General features: G+C 46.3%; 1 protein-coding gene across 3 annotated transcripts in view; it reads right to left on the bottom strand.

Annotated features, from left to right (window-relative positions):
• Positions 1-1,545: 1,545 nt before the first annotated feature.
• LOC147622407 (uncharacterized) overlaps positions 1,546-14,975 on the bottom strand; it is a 70,116-nt gene continuing 56,686 nt past the window's right edge. The window contains exons 3-4 of one of the 3 annotated variants that reach the window (XR_015269439.1): positions 5,861-6,043; positions 4,453-4,829 (exon numbers count right to left, since the gene is read on the bottom strand). Coding sequence is in view for 2 of the 3 variants with exons in the window: in XM_086821963.1 (XP_086678089.1) it covers positions 2,379-2,598 (220 nt within the window). In the remaining variant the exon portion in view is untranslated. Of the gene's footprint in view, positions 2,599-4,452; positions 4,830-5,860; positions 6,044-14,975 lie in introns of those variants that run through there. The other 2 variants (XM_086821963.1, XM_086821964.1) reach the window with 2 other exon arrangements.

The raw sequence follows: 14,975 nt of genomic DNA, 5'->3' as shown, positions 1-14,975 counted from the left end.
TCATTTAAAAAAAAACTTTAATCACAAATTCCATACATTTTATAAAAATATCATTATTCTTTAAAAATCCATTGACTTACTAGCTTTAAAGAATAGTTATAATGCATTCTAATAAAATTTAAAACGTAAGATTAATTGTAAAGAAGATTACTTTTATTTCACAAAATAATAACCAAACAACATATGCATTGAAAAAAATAACGTGTTCCTCACCTAACAAAGAAAAAGAGAGACATTTTAAGCAAATGGTAATTTCTATTATATATAAACAATAATAACTAAACAACACATAGTGCATGAATTTAGGAAAAGGCACCATCCCATCCCTCTCTAGTCTAGGTCACATTAATAGTGTGAAGATAGGAGACTAGCCAATAGATCTCAAAACCGTAGGGCTACCCTGCACACCCAAGAAGAGAACGCCAAGATACTGTATCACCTTGGGTAATAGTGAAAAATAAATGCAACTTCTTTCCTCTTCATATTATTGTGTTGATGGTACCATCAACATCCCTCTTTTGTTTTCCTATGAGTTTTACTTCTAAGAATCATCACGCATGTTCAATTACTTTTATAGCTACAGTATATAAATGACGTGATTACGTTATAACGTATTTTGATGCTTACTAATACGATAGGATCATTACTAATAGTATTGTATAATCGACACAATTTCAAAACATTACTGGAGTAAACCCATGCAATTAAGCCAACGCTAAGCTATAACTTTATCATGTCCAAGGCAATATGTTAATATAAATCCACACACGTGTGCACACACAAAGCATGATCATGTGATAATTAGAGTGTTGGAGTCTTTTTTCATATACAAGAAGCCATATTTAAGTAAGATCAAACTTTTTACACCAAAGAATGCTAGAACTTTGAAGTTTTGAGATCCTTGTTAATGAAAATAAGGAGGTTAAAGAGGTAAAAACTTGTATTCAAAATTTCTTCCAAGATTAGCTTATTCATGCATAATACCAAAATTGTAAGCCATGTAGAAGGTAAGATAGTATAAGTTTTTAAAGCTCAAATGTAGGGTGCCTTTAAAAATGGTGAGTGGTTTAGTGTCTCGAGCCTATCGTATACAAATAGCGGACGCAAAATTGTAGTGGAACTTAGAATGCATTATGCATGAAAATACAATACACAAACAATTATGGAGTGAGTTTGTTATTCAAAACATGAATCATTTACATGGGGATTTGGAAAATAAGAAATGAAGATTTAAAAGAACTATTGAATGATCACTTCTAGATCCACACAACATTGTTGTTTTGGGCCTCCAACATTTGGCATACTTGTCATTAAATTCACAAACCACTATTTTTACTTGGAAGCATGCTTTGCATCATGGGCAATGAGGGAGACGTGGAAGAATTCAAAATTAAGAAGACAAACAATGCATTAGTGTTTTTTATCTCTGTGAGAATGAGCACACATCATGATGTGCAAATGCTAGTGACATACATGGTGTGTAAATCACCTTAATTATAATCATTCTGAACAAGATTTTCACCACATATGCATAGGTTTTCGCATCCTTCTACCATCACATTACATAAATGTCTCACATAGGTAGCACATCCTCATTTGATCCCATGATAAGAAAACTTGATTAGAAGAACTTAATTCTTCTACAATTACCATGAAGTATTGGAGTTTTATTTAGATGAAAAACTCTCTAATCCACATAGCTTACAAGATACCATCAAGCCTCCTCCATCCCCATAAACGCAAGGATAGTACCCTCTTGTGATCTGACGTAATTTTTTTGGTGGCATGAGTGTGATTTTCCTTGAGAGTTAAAAATGCTGAAAGGTTGGATCTTTGTCACAGATGCTTGCACTGGTCCTTCTAGGTGGAATGACACACTCAGGGGCCTTGACATACGATAGCTTCAACAGACATCTTAGTCGTGTTCATCTTTGATGCAAGAGCGTACACACTTCCAAGGGTGGATACCTTTTGAAAGTTTCTAAGCTCCTTCCTAATTACTCCATGCCCATAATTCTCCCTACATGCCCAACAAATATAAAATTTGGGCTTGTCAGATGGAATGACAAAGGAAGATTCCATGGATCTAATTGGAGACTCGTAGCAGCAATCAATAATGAGTTTTTCTACTCTGAAAATAGCACCTACATTTTTTAAGGACATAGCACGGGTTTGAAAAGTAAGGTGAGCAAGAAGCTGGAAGATCTAGTCATATAAAATTGTGTGCACTATTTCCAGGGTGGATGATTTTCAATAGAGAAACAAAGCACTTCTTTTAAAAGTTTCCAAGTTGCTTCTTCCTCCGTCCCTCTTGTTATAGGACGGTCATGGGTGGCCCTTGTGTGATACATTCATGCACGGTCGTGGGTGCGGTTTGCTTATGAGCATCCGAGAAATGGCGAGGTCGAAGACGAGGGTAAGATGCTTGATGAAGGACGGGAAACCAACAAAAACCAAGGTTCTGGTGAGAACCAGTACCACCAGAGAATAAAAGCACGAAAGGTGTGGAGGGGGATTGGCTGTGAAGGTTGTCCATTTAGGAATGGACGAGTCTGGATGTGGCCGACTTGGTGAAGCTCATAGCTGGGGCAGGAGATTCTGCAGTGCAGTAAACAAAGAAACCCCAATAAGGCAATAAACCCAAATAAGGAAACAAAATAAGAGATCTCACCAATTTCTCCCTCTTTTCTGAAAGGCAGAGATCGGATGGAGTTGATTGTAGAAGCCTGGGTGTGCATAGAACATATTCGGCTGGCCGCATGTGGGTTGAAGGGCCCCGAGATACTCAAGTGGCTGGATTGGGATGTGACATGTCTGCAGCAACAGATGTTGGATGGGTTAGAACAGCCATAAAAACAAACCATGTGCATGGTGAGTCAGAGGCTTTTGTGGGCATGATCTCCTTCACATGGAGACAAGGGGGCTGCTGGAGGAATGGGACCTACTGCATGGGGTCCAGCATCTCCATGAGATGCAGATATCCCCCAAAGATATGGAGGGGAGACTGCGAATGATGAGACTGGAGCAGCTGGTCCATGGACCTCAACCACCCGTCGTTGGAGAGGGCGAGGGCCAGACGTTGCAGAGGAAGCCACATGATTGACGCCATCAGAGGCGCGCTTGTGGCAGCAGGTACGTGGAGCCCCCCATCGATTAAGGGGGCTGGTTGCTGCAGAGAGGGCCGCAGAGGGGGTATCAGTTTTGGGCATGATATAGGCCCCAGGGCAGTGGCCTGAAGCGGAAGCACAGGGTGCAGCCCCCCATCGTCTGGGAGGGCTGGAACAGCCAAGAAGGGTGGAAGCCCCCCATCGTTTGGGGAGGCTGGAACAGCTAAGAAGGGTGGAGGCGCCCATCGTTAAAGGGAGCAGGTCCACCATGTACGATCAGGGTCCCCCCCCCCCCCCCCCCCCAAATCGTTCGGGAGGGCTGGTGCAGCATGGTGATGCAGACACCCCAGGTCGGTGGCTGGGACGGAGAGAGCCCGAGGGCAGCAGCTTCAAGAATAAGCAAAAGACCCCCCATTGCACCTGGGGGTCGAGTCATTTGCTTGGCCACAGGCAATGCGCAAGGAGTCTTTCATGACACCATCAACGCCATGATAAAGGGAGCTCAGGATGGACTGCAGACAAGTCCATCGAAGTGTGGAGCTGGCGGCCAGAAGCAGCAAGAGAAGAGCAGGCACGCCATGGTGGTCGCTTTGGAAGGGCAAGATTCGGCGGTGAACGCATTGACGTTGAGTCGTGATTGTATGCACCTCTATTCTGGAGGGTCCGATAGGCGGATCCTGGCGTGGAGGAGAAGCTCGCAATGCGGCAGCTCACTTCATGGAAGTGCAGGAGACGCTGCAGTGCGACCATTCCCTGGCGGTCCTTTGCTTGGACATGCACCCCGATGAGTTCCTCCTCATAAGAGGCTCTGCTGATAACACCCTCCGCGTATCACCGCGGCTTTTAGTGGCCTGCCACACGAACCACACATGCTTGGCTGTGCTGGCATGCGGATATCGATTGTGCAGGAGCTGCAAAAGTGTACTCGACAAAATAGTTCATAGGTTTTCAAAAATTATATTATACACCCAAGTTTAAATTGCAAGAAAAAAAAATGTTTTTTTTCCTTGCTCTTAATCTAACCATAATCTAATACCCGCTTATGATTGCTATGTAGCATCTTGATTTTTGAACGAACATGGACACCTATTCAAAGAATAAAAAGCTCTACACAGAAACTGATTTAATGGAGTCATTAAAATCACCAAAAAACTGATTTAAGTTTTATCTTGCAAGTAAGGGAACAGTTGGAATAAGGTGTACCCTTAACAATCTTACTCTTTTGTAGAAACTGCATATATTTAAACTTCAAAGGTATGCATCTGACAACATACATCAATATTATATAGTTAGAAATGGGTAAACAATAATATAGAAAGCAATGGGGCTACTCAAAACAGTAATATAAGCAAAAAGACTCTTAAAACTGATTTTCGCAAAACGCAATGACTACTTTTTTGGTACAATTTGTCGATTTCTTTAAGGTTCAAGGTAATTAAAACATGAATTGCCATACAATTTCTAACCCTTCCTATGACACATTGGTCAAATTAAACCAAAATAAACTAACACTAGGTGACTACATTATATATGTCGCCTCCTTTGTTGAAAGCTTGTTTTCCCGATTTTGAATGGACTCGGCTTCAATTGAGGATCACAGAAATGCAGCATCTTTTTGAGAGACTATAATCAAAAAATGCAGACCCGTTCACTAGCTTCGGGCAGCAACATTTGACAGCTCTGACCAGGATCTTTGGAGTTAAAATAGCTTTGTTTAGTTACCTGCCAAGGCACCAGTTTCAAGAACTTTAGTTCATAGGACAAGAAAAACCCCTTACAAATAAATCATAAAGGTCTGGGACACTGGTAGTTCATCATGAACATTGGCGTGTAAGAAAAACCCGTTAAGCAACTAGAGGGTGAAAACATGGTTATAGACGCCACACGGTGTCACTAGAGACCAAGAGTGTGCACATAGTGAGGGTTACCTACTACGTATAATGACCATATGTCCTCTGGTCAAAAGCTCTAATAATAAGCTTCTTCCAATCATGGATATCCCTTGGGACAGTAGCAGGTCAATCTAAACCAGCCATCAGTCTCTGCCTCATGGTAGGCAGACGCCGACTCGACCCTAGGGACATTAAGTGACCATCATTCAAACTGCATCTCTGCATTGGATGACTTGTTTTGTAACTAAGATGATTGTGACCATCACCAAAACTGCATAATCTATCCCTAAACTGTGAATTTTACCCCTACTCACAAGTGGTAGCCTGTGCAAAAAGTGTAATGAGCACATGTGGAAGACATACCGGGAAGTCTTGGCTCTGGTGTATCACCCAAACATGAAGCCTTGTCTATCCTGATTCCTGTTTTCCATAATCTTAAAGCGGGTGATGGGTATGTGTAGCTGATGAGTGGTCTCTCCAGGTCTCAAGAGCCATCGATCTCTCTGGGAGAGGGTATCCAATGTAGTGTGAGTGTGTAAAAAGGTTTAAATCTAATTGCTTGCTTTATCGCCTTGACAAATGAACGCAATCAAGCACTCAAATTTTGCCCAGCTCAACCTGTACTCAAGGATGGGCCCAAAGACTGTTCCTAAAATATAGTGCTGGTGTCCAAACACCACTTGTCATCTATGACCCTAATCAGTCATTCCCCATTTGAGTATTGGCTTTAGGATATGCGCCACCCTCTTCCTAGCTAGACCTGTGGCTGACCAGATAGCATGACCTTCTAATACAGCCGCAATGAAGGTAGGGATGGCTCTCATCAAACAGCATGCTTCTTGAGTTTGAGGATACTCTTACCACCACATTCCCTGCCCCCCTCTCGAATTGATGGATTGCCAAATGCATGCACCAATGACTCTGGGAACTCCAGTTGAAAGAACACACTGCTCTGCTTCTTACTGATCTTCAACCGCCCCTTTCTTTTGAATGCCAAATTAAAGGTAACCTCCTGGACAGCCATGATCACCATTTGAGGATTTTCTGGAATTGAAGGAGCATGCAAATCATGCAACAGGCGCTATTGGGAAGTAATTACTGGCATTCTTATCATATCTATTAGGTACATAAACAACATTTGGAAGATCTGGTTCAAGCAAGATGGTGAGCAAACCAGAATCATTGTGGAGGTAATGGATTGTATTGCAAAAGCCATGGAGAAACTGTAGTTTTTGCAACCCTATGGGAGCTAGTTGACAGCATACGCGGCAGCTAGTATGGGCAGGTTTGGTGCCCATGGTTTGTACGACATAAGGGCCTTACATACGCTATTTTTGGGTCAAGATTTGAGGCATTAAGAGATGACAACAGATCGGTCAAATAGGGATATTCCACCACCGTATTTCACAGTTCATCCCACTTCTCCATTCTGCATTGTGGCACAGACAAACTCCTTTACTCTTCAGCATCATAGCCTGTGTCACACCAGCTCAGGAGACATTTAAGCTTCACCCACAAAGTGCATGCATGAAACTTGCTAACCATCATGGCACACTTATCCTATCACCCATATGAGGGTGTTCACACCTTAAGAGGTGGTTCACACACATTAGGCTCCGAATCCTAACAAACCCCCCTTGGGAGCGGAGGTGGAGATGCCTGAAAACCTTCAATAGTCATCGTGGTTTGGACTCTAGACTGCACCATGTGCTCATTGGAGACACAATGGCACCAAGACCTGAACTCTCATGGCATGCCTGATATAAGATCTTGACCACAAATGATAGCCTTCTTGGACCAGGAAGAGCGTTTGCGCATTTTCATTGGCGACAACTCCACCATACTGATACACAGTGAGGGCCGGATGGAGATCATTCCCGATGGCAAAGGGGGAAAGCATTCCTCTCGTGTTCTTTATGTCCCCGCACTTGGTTTTCATCTGTTGTTAGTGCATGAGGTGTGCAAGACTGGCTTCCAGGTGCAGTTTGAGGAGCATTCTGTTGCTCTACGGGACCGCGAGACTGGCGAGGTTGTCGGGGAAGGCGACGTGGAGAATGGTATATACAAACTCTCCGCACTCTCCTCTTTGACAGATTCTCAGATTGGTGATTTGTGGCACTTTCGGTTTGGCCACTTGAATGTGGATGCACTGCGGCGAGCTTTCCGGGACCAGATGGTGGTTGGCTTGCCAAATGTTGGCAGCAAGCAAGGACGCTGTAGTTCTTGCATTCGTGGTAAGCAGCACAGGGAATCTTTTCCGAAGCAGGCTTCCAGGCGGGCTTCAAAACCTTTGGAGTTGGTACACATTGACTTGTGTGGACCTATGCAGACAGCATCCTTGGGAGGTTCTTTGTACTTTATGCTACTTGTTGATGATTGTTCCAGATTCACATGGGTTTATTTCCTTTCACAGATGGACCAGGCTTTTGCTCGGTTCAAGGAGTGGCATGTGATGGTGGAGAAAGAATCTAGCTTGCAGGTGAAGACTCTTCGGGCTGAGAAAGAAGGAGAATCTTCTTCCAATGCTTTCGTGAGATTTTTTGCGGAACATGGCATCAAGCGAGAGCTGGCCAATACAGGTTCACCGTCAGAGAAAGGAGTAGTTGAATGTAAGAACAGGACTGTGGTGGAGATGGCGAGGACGATGCTGGGGCATCGTGATCTTCCTTGTCCACTATGGGTTGAGGCTGTGGCTACAGCTGTCCATATCCTCAACCGTTCTCCGACGACTTCAGTACCGAACACGACTCCCTTTGAGGCATATTTTGGCAAGAAACCTGATGTCTCCCATTTCCATGTGTTTGGGAGCGATGCATATGTTCACATTCCAAAGAAGCAGAGGGGAAAGCTCGACTCAAAGTCCCAAAAGCTTGTCTTTGTGGGATATAACTCTCTTTCCAAGGGATACAGGTTATATGATCCAGAGAGGAACAAGGTTGTTGTCAGCAGGGATGTGGTCTTTGATGAGCATGTTCTGGTTTCCACTGTTGATGAGCCACCACTTCTTGGAGACCCAGAAGATTCTGATGATGATTCCCAGTCGATTGTTCCAACTGGACAGCCTCAGTCCGTCGAGGAGGTTGAGCCCGCAGCTAGAGATGAGCCCCCGTAGCAACAGGAGGCTCCGCGTTCTGTTCGACTACCCAAGTGGTTGGACACCCTTCGAGAGTCAGGTGTCACGAAGCTTCCCTCCGAATGGACCACAGAGGACCGAAGATCGCATAGAGTTCGTGATAAAAGTCCTTTAGCGGAGCTTTTACAGGTAAACTATGCTTTGATGTCTCGTATCATGCGGGACAAAGAGTCCACTTCGTTTCAAGGAAGCCCTTGCACACGATACTTGGAGGAAAGCTATGCAGGTGGAACTGGATGCCATTGAGAAGAATAACACTTGGGAGTTGGTACCGAGGCCGTCGAAACGGTCTGTCATTGGTGTCAAGTGGGTCTTTAAGACCAAGTATACGTCGGATGGGTCGATGGACAAACACAAAGCCAGACTTGTGGCTAAGGGTTATGCTCAACGGCCTAGCATCGACTATGAGGATACCTTTGTACCGACAGCGAGGATGACCACGATTCGGACCGTTCTTGCCCTTGCTTCTTCTCAGCGGTGGCCCGAATATCAAATGGATGTTAAATCTGTGTTCCTTAATGGTGACCTGCAGGAGGAGGTGTATGTTGAGCAGCCTCCAGGCTTTGAGGTTCCAAGATCAAAGGGGATGGTTTACAGGTTGTGGAAGGCCTTGTATGGTCTTAAGCAAGCTCCCAGGGCTTGGAATCCGAAGATTGATTCCTTCTTTCTACGGACTAGATTTCAGAGATCGGTTGCAGATCCCAACCTATATCTCTTTTGGGAACGCGGCATGGTCACGTTGATCATCCTTTATGTGGATGACCTCATTCTCACCAGCAGTCATATGGAGCACATTGTAGTGACGAAGGTTGCCTTGTCAAAGGAGTTTGAGATGACCAATTTAGGCTTACTCCACTTCTTCTTGGGATTGGAGATCTGGCAGACCCAGAGGGGGTTTTTTGTCTCTCAGCAGCGGTATGTTCATGAGTTGCTTGAGGCCTTTGGGATGGAGAACTGCAAGCCTATCACGTCGCCGATGGACCCGAACACGAAGCTTACAGTGAATGATCCTTGTGAGCCAGTTGATGCCTCTTTGTACCGGAAGCTAGTTGGTTCATTGATGTGGTTGCTGAACACCAGATCGGACTTGAGCTTTCTAGTGGAGCTGTTGAGCTCATTCATGCAAACGCCGTTGAAGTCTCATTGGGACGCAAGATTGCGGATCTTGTGGTATCTACAGGGTACAAAGGATCTTGGACTCTTCTACACCGCTGGAGGTGACACAAAGGAACAAGTTCAACTCCAAGGCTGGAGTGACTCAGATTGGGGAGGAGATCCAGACACGAGGAGATCCACATCAGGCTACAGTTTTTCCCTCGGCTCAGGAGCAGTTTCATGGAGCAGCAAGAGGCAGCCAACTATTGCCTTGTCGTCAACAAAGGCAGAGTATCGGGCTGCTTGTGGTGCTACTTGCGGTGCTGCTTGCGAGGTTGTGTGGCTACGGAGGTTGCTTGGCGAGATTGGGTTTCCACAGAAGGAGCCCACAGTCATCCAGTGTGATAACCAGAGCTGTATCGCTATTGCTCGGAACCCGGTCTTCCATGCCCGGACCAAGCACATAGAGATACAATATCACTTTGTTCGTGAGAAGATCTTGGCTGGTGATATCTTGCTTCTTTATTGTTCAACAAGGGACAATGCAGCGGACCTCTTCACGAAGTCTCTACCTCAGGCTATGCTCTGGCGGCACTCCAGCTCACTGGGGTTGGTTCCACATCCAGGAGCTGAGAGGGGGTGTTAGCAGTCATCTCCTGTCTGTACACTATGTCAGGGCCTCTGTTGTGGGTGTGCCCGCCCAGTTTTGGTGTTTCCCCATTTTTCCTCACTTCCCTGTATTTTTCCCATTTTTTGCTACGTGTGGGAGGTTGTCTGCTACCTGTTGGCTGTTCCATTTGTTGGCCGACTGAATTTGCATCCCCGACCTGTTGCTCTGCCCTGGCCGACTGTTGATTTGATGGCCGGCTGCCATATGATGGCCGAGTGGGCTGGATCAGGTCGTGGGGCTGCTGTCGGCTGTTTTAGTGCTAGCCGACCAGCAGCCTAGGGCCATATAAAATGGCCCCTTGCCCCCCACACTTGTTATTTGAGCACTCTGGGATTTCTTGGTGTATATATAGCAAAGTTACACTATCTTCTCTCTCTTGCATCTGTGTATTGCTCTCTACAGCAGCTGTCTTCATTTCCGCTGTGCATTTTGACATCTTCCTCCTTTAGAGAAAGATTATCCATGATAGTAGTTGTATGTTCTACTGCCGAGGATGGGGCCATCTTCTGAAGCATTGTTCCTTTGTGTGTCCGAGCTTTTTGCAGAAGTCACATCTGATAGTTCTTTTCCTTTTCCCCTTTGTGAACATGGCCCTGTTTGACTCAAAGGAAATCTCAGATTTCTCTTTGGGTCTGTCTTCGTCTATAAGAACTGCAATCATCTCATCATATGCAAGCAAACACTTGAATGTAAGCCTACAGGACATGTTCGATGGACTATTACCCTTGGCTATTGATGAGAGATCAAATCAGCCACCTGTTGAACAGCATTTGCCTGCTTCATTTGAGGGAGCAAAAGAGCATGAGCAGTGGATGACAACCATGCAGAAAGAGTATTACTCTCTTTTGAAAAATCACACATGGGATCTGGTGGTCTTGCATGATGGTAAGAACATGATTGGCACAAATTGGCACAAAGTGGGTTTAAAAGTGAAGAGAAACTCAGCTGGATGTATTGATAGATATAAGGCTCAACTTGTTGCAAAGGGTTACCCCCATCAAAAAGGGATTGACTAGGATGGAACTGTCACGTAGGCTGTAACGCCTGTGATTGACGGCAGACCGGATGGCCAGACGGGGCTTTAGCGTCAATGCCTCGGCCAGAGCGCCGAGGACGTGGCCATCCGGGGTTCAGTGGGAGAGGACGCCCATGCGGAGTCATGGGCGGCCAGGCTAGTGTGGACGGCAGGCCACACACTATATAGCCTGGGGGATGAGGGGCAATCCTCATTCTTCCTCTATGGCTGGGTGGTGAGCCAGAGGCCGTCCCCTCTTGTGGTAACGCCCGTAGTGGTGTTACAATAATCTAACACTGGTATCAGAGCGTGAGTTTCGATTGGGTCAGGGTCCGTGCGTGGCCGGGGGACCGGAGCCCACTCAATGGTTTTCAACCATTCAAAAAACTCTTATCCTTATCTCCACAATCGACTGTGTGGAGGAAGGCGGCCATAGCTGGAAGGAAGAATTCTCTCTCTCTCTCTCTCTCTCTCTCTCTCTCTCTCTCTCTCTCTCTCTCCGTCGCACACACCAAAGCGATAATCTGCAGGTAAGCATTTTTGTTTTTTTTGCTTTGAAGCTTGTCTGCGAAAAAAAGGTTTTCGTCTGGTGTAGAGAGAGAGGTCGTCTGGTGTAGAGAGAGAATGGCTGTGAAGAGAGAGAGGCGACTGGAACTACGCGTCTGGTGAGGTCGGCTGTGAAGAAAAGAAGCGGTTGCCTAATGCTATCGGTGGCCAGCCTACAGGCGGCCAGCCAGCCACAACCAGACGGCCAGCCACGAAGAGAGAGACATCGACTACGAAGAGACAGAACTGCTGTCTTTGCTGTCCACTGTGTGGGGGGTGCAAAGACCAGCCCCGAACCGTCTGGTGTAAAAGCTGAAGTCGACTGTGAAGACCACTATGTGTGGGGGCGAAGACCAGCCCAGACGGCCAGCCACAACCAGGCGCAGCCACAGCCGGCGGCCAGCCACGACCAGGCGGCGGCCACAGCCGGCGGCCACAGCCCTGACGGGCGACCGGCCTGGCCACAGCGGGCGGCCAGCCCACATGCGGCGGCCAGCCGGTCGTTAATTTGTGATTTAATCCAACGAACGCCACCAGTGACAAAAATAAATTTTTGTTTTTTTTTGTTTTTTTTATAAATCAAACGAACACCTCTCTCCCGGCAGTGGAGGGATAATCCCAGCAAGGGATAATCCAAGGTGTTTCAGGCACGGATTCCGCGCAGAGATTAATTTTTTTTAAAAGTTACAGGCACCTCTCTCTCGGATCGGAGCATCGCGGAGTAGCGACGCTTGTAGAGGCTCGCAGCGCAACACAAATCGGCAGTCGATGACAATCGCAGGCGACCGTAAGGGGGGTGCCTATTCTCTCTCCACCACTGCTCATTTTATTAGCGTTTTTTTTTGTAATTTCCGAGTTCTCGCATTGTCTTTTGTGCAAGAATTAAAGATGTCTGCTAGGCGTAGAGTGTCTCCACCGCCTTCTACTTCTCTAGGGTTTTCAGGTCTCTTGTCCTCGGTCGAGGATTTGACCCCGACCGAATTGTCAGGCCGTATACGCCCGACCGTTGTCCGGTCCGGAGTGCGCTCGTCGATCACGCATGATCCGCCAGCGCCCTCCTCGTCTGTTGACCCCGCCTTAGGACCCAGCGAGCCCGCAGCGGCCACAATAGCAGATGACCCCTTTCTGGCCGATGAACCAGATGACATGAACACCGACGTCGCCGAGGGGACCGAGGAGGACCTCTTGGAATATGACGACGACGATTATGACCTATTGGACCTTGCTGACGTCCTGACAGAGACAGAGCTCTCTAGTGGACTTTTTAAATATCTTAATGCAAAACTGAACAATATGGGTAAAGTCCAGGCTGACTTAGTCACGATGCTACAGAGCATCTCCACACGGTTAGATGCACTGACAGCCGCCTCGGCTAGTACTCGGACTCCTCGTGGTAGCCGAGCTCCTGCGGCACTGGTGAGCGTAGCCTCGCCAGTGGTTGCAGGAGTACAGGCCGATGCGCCTGCAGGGCCGTCCGTAGAAACAGCTTCGTCATTATTAAAAGACTTAAAGCCGCCTAGTTTTGGTGGCGAGGAGAAGGAGAGAAACAAGGACTCGGTCAACATGTTTCTAGCGAAGTGGTCAGATTTGCACGCGCTGCGACAGCAGCCTAGCCGGATACAGCCCGTAGAGGCTAGCCTCTCATTAACCGGCAAAGCGTACAAGTGGTGGATGAGTTTGACAACTCGTCCTGCCACTTGGACAGAGTTTGAAACGATGTTTCGAAAAAAGTTTTTGCCTGTTAATGAGACGGAGAGAAGCTGGGAGTTATGGGACATGTGCTCGATGGAGAACAAATCCTTGACTCAATACATCTCAGACTATAGGGAGATAGTACTCAAGCTAAAGGGGATCGATGCATTCCAGACATTGCGAGGCTTTTAAAGAGGCCTCAAAGATGATTACCTTGAGTACGTAGAGCCCTTACAGCCTAAAGACTTAGCAGAGGCAATTAAGTATGCGCAGATATTTGATGACATCAAGCGCCGTAGTGCGCGTGGTGGTTCTAGCAGGGCCGAGGGTAGTGAGAAGAGGAGGTCAGGTCTTAAAAGAAAAGGATTCCGCAGTGATAAGCAAGGGGATAGGATGGACCAGGAAGGACATGGTGGTCATTGGTCTAAAAAACCGCGACCATCCAAGAAGAAAAGAGACAGCGAAATCCAAAAGAAAGAGCAGTATATTAAAGCGCGAAAGGAAAATCGTTGCTTTAATTGCAATGATGTAGGGCACACAAAGGCTGAGTGTCCAAAGCCTAAAGCCAGCACGAGTGGCAACGAGCCCAAAAGAGATGATAAATCCTCTAGGCAATTGCATACAGTGCAGAGACTCCCTCTCAGTTCCGCAGAGTTCAGAGAGGTGACAGTGTGTCATTGTGATGAGCATCACGCTTGTTCAGTGACACCAGCGATGTGGCAGCCTCCTGTAGGTCCGCATGACATGGTGCGCATGTATGACACCATAGGTGGCCGTAGAGTCACAGTTTTTATCGATGATGGAGCTAGCCACAACTTCTTGAACTACTCGTTAGTCAAGAAGTTGCGGTTGACTGAGACCCAGAGCGATCATGAGTATACTGTTGGCCTAGCCAACGGGTATGACAAAACGGTATGGAATACCGTAGTCTTGAGGGTCCCATTATCTATGCAGGATTACGAGGCTCCGCTTGACTTTCAGGTCATGCACTTAGCCAGAGCAGACGTATATCTAGGCAGGGAGTGGCTGTATGGCTTGGGCCCTAGTCTAGCTCGGAATTACCTACATAATACGTTACGTTTTGACCATGGAGGTAGAGTCATTATCCTGCAGGGCGACCGTACTGTCCCCGCCACACCACTTATTTCCTCCATGGAGCTGTGCACAGCGGTCTGCACAGCGGTCCGCAGAGACCAGATAGCAGAGGTATATGCTTGTTACCCTCTTTTAAATTCTATTTCCGTAGATGAAACTAACAAGGAAAACAAAATAGCCTTGGACGAGACCCACTGTTTGAAAATCCTGTTTGGCATGCATGCGATTCAAACAAGAAAAAATCCAAGGTGAAAGAGACATTAAAGAAGAAGTACGTAGATACTTTAACGAATTTATTAGAGAAATTTCAGGATGTTTTTTCCTGATGATTTGCCGTATGGTTTACCACCATCTAGAGAAGTAGACCATGGCATCGAAGTTATGCCAGGATCAAAACCTATAAGCAAACCCGCTTATAGATTAAGCCACTCCGAGACACAAGAGGTAAAAAAACAATTGACGGAATATTTGAACAAAGGCTTCATTCGGCCTAGTTCAAGTCCGTGGGCATCGCCTATTCTTCTCGTAAAGAAGAAAGACGGATCTATGCGGATGTGCATAGACTATAGGGCTCTTAATCAGATAACGGTTAAGAACAAGTATTCAATGCCACGCATGGATGAGTTGTTTGATCAACTCTATGGATCGAGATACTTTACAAAAGTAGACCTGAGATCAGGGTATCATCAGGTTAGAATTAAAGCAGAAGATGTTGCGAAGACAGCATTTA

The sequence above is a fragment of the Cibotium barometz genome, chromosome 28 (assembly GCF_041138505.1).
Source record: "Cibotium barometz isolate CiBa-2024 chromosome 28, ASM4113850v1, whole genome shotgun sequence".
NCBI lineage: Eukaryota > Viridiplantae > Streptophyta > Polypodiopsida > Cyatheales > Cibotiaceae > Cibotium > Cibotium barometz.
The sequence above is the reverse complement of the archived record's forward strand: the minus strand, read 5'-3'. Positions and strand labels throughout refer to the sequence as shown.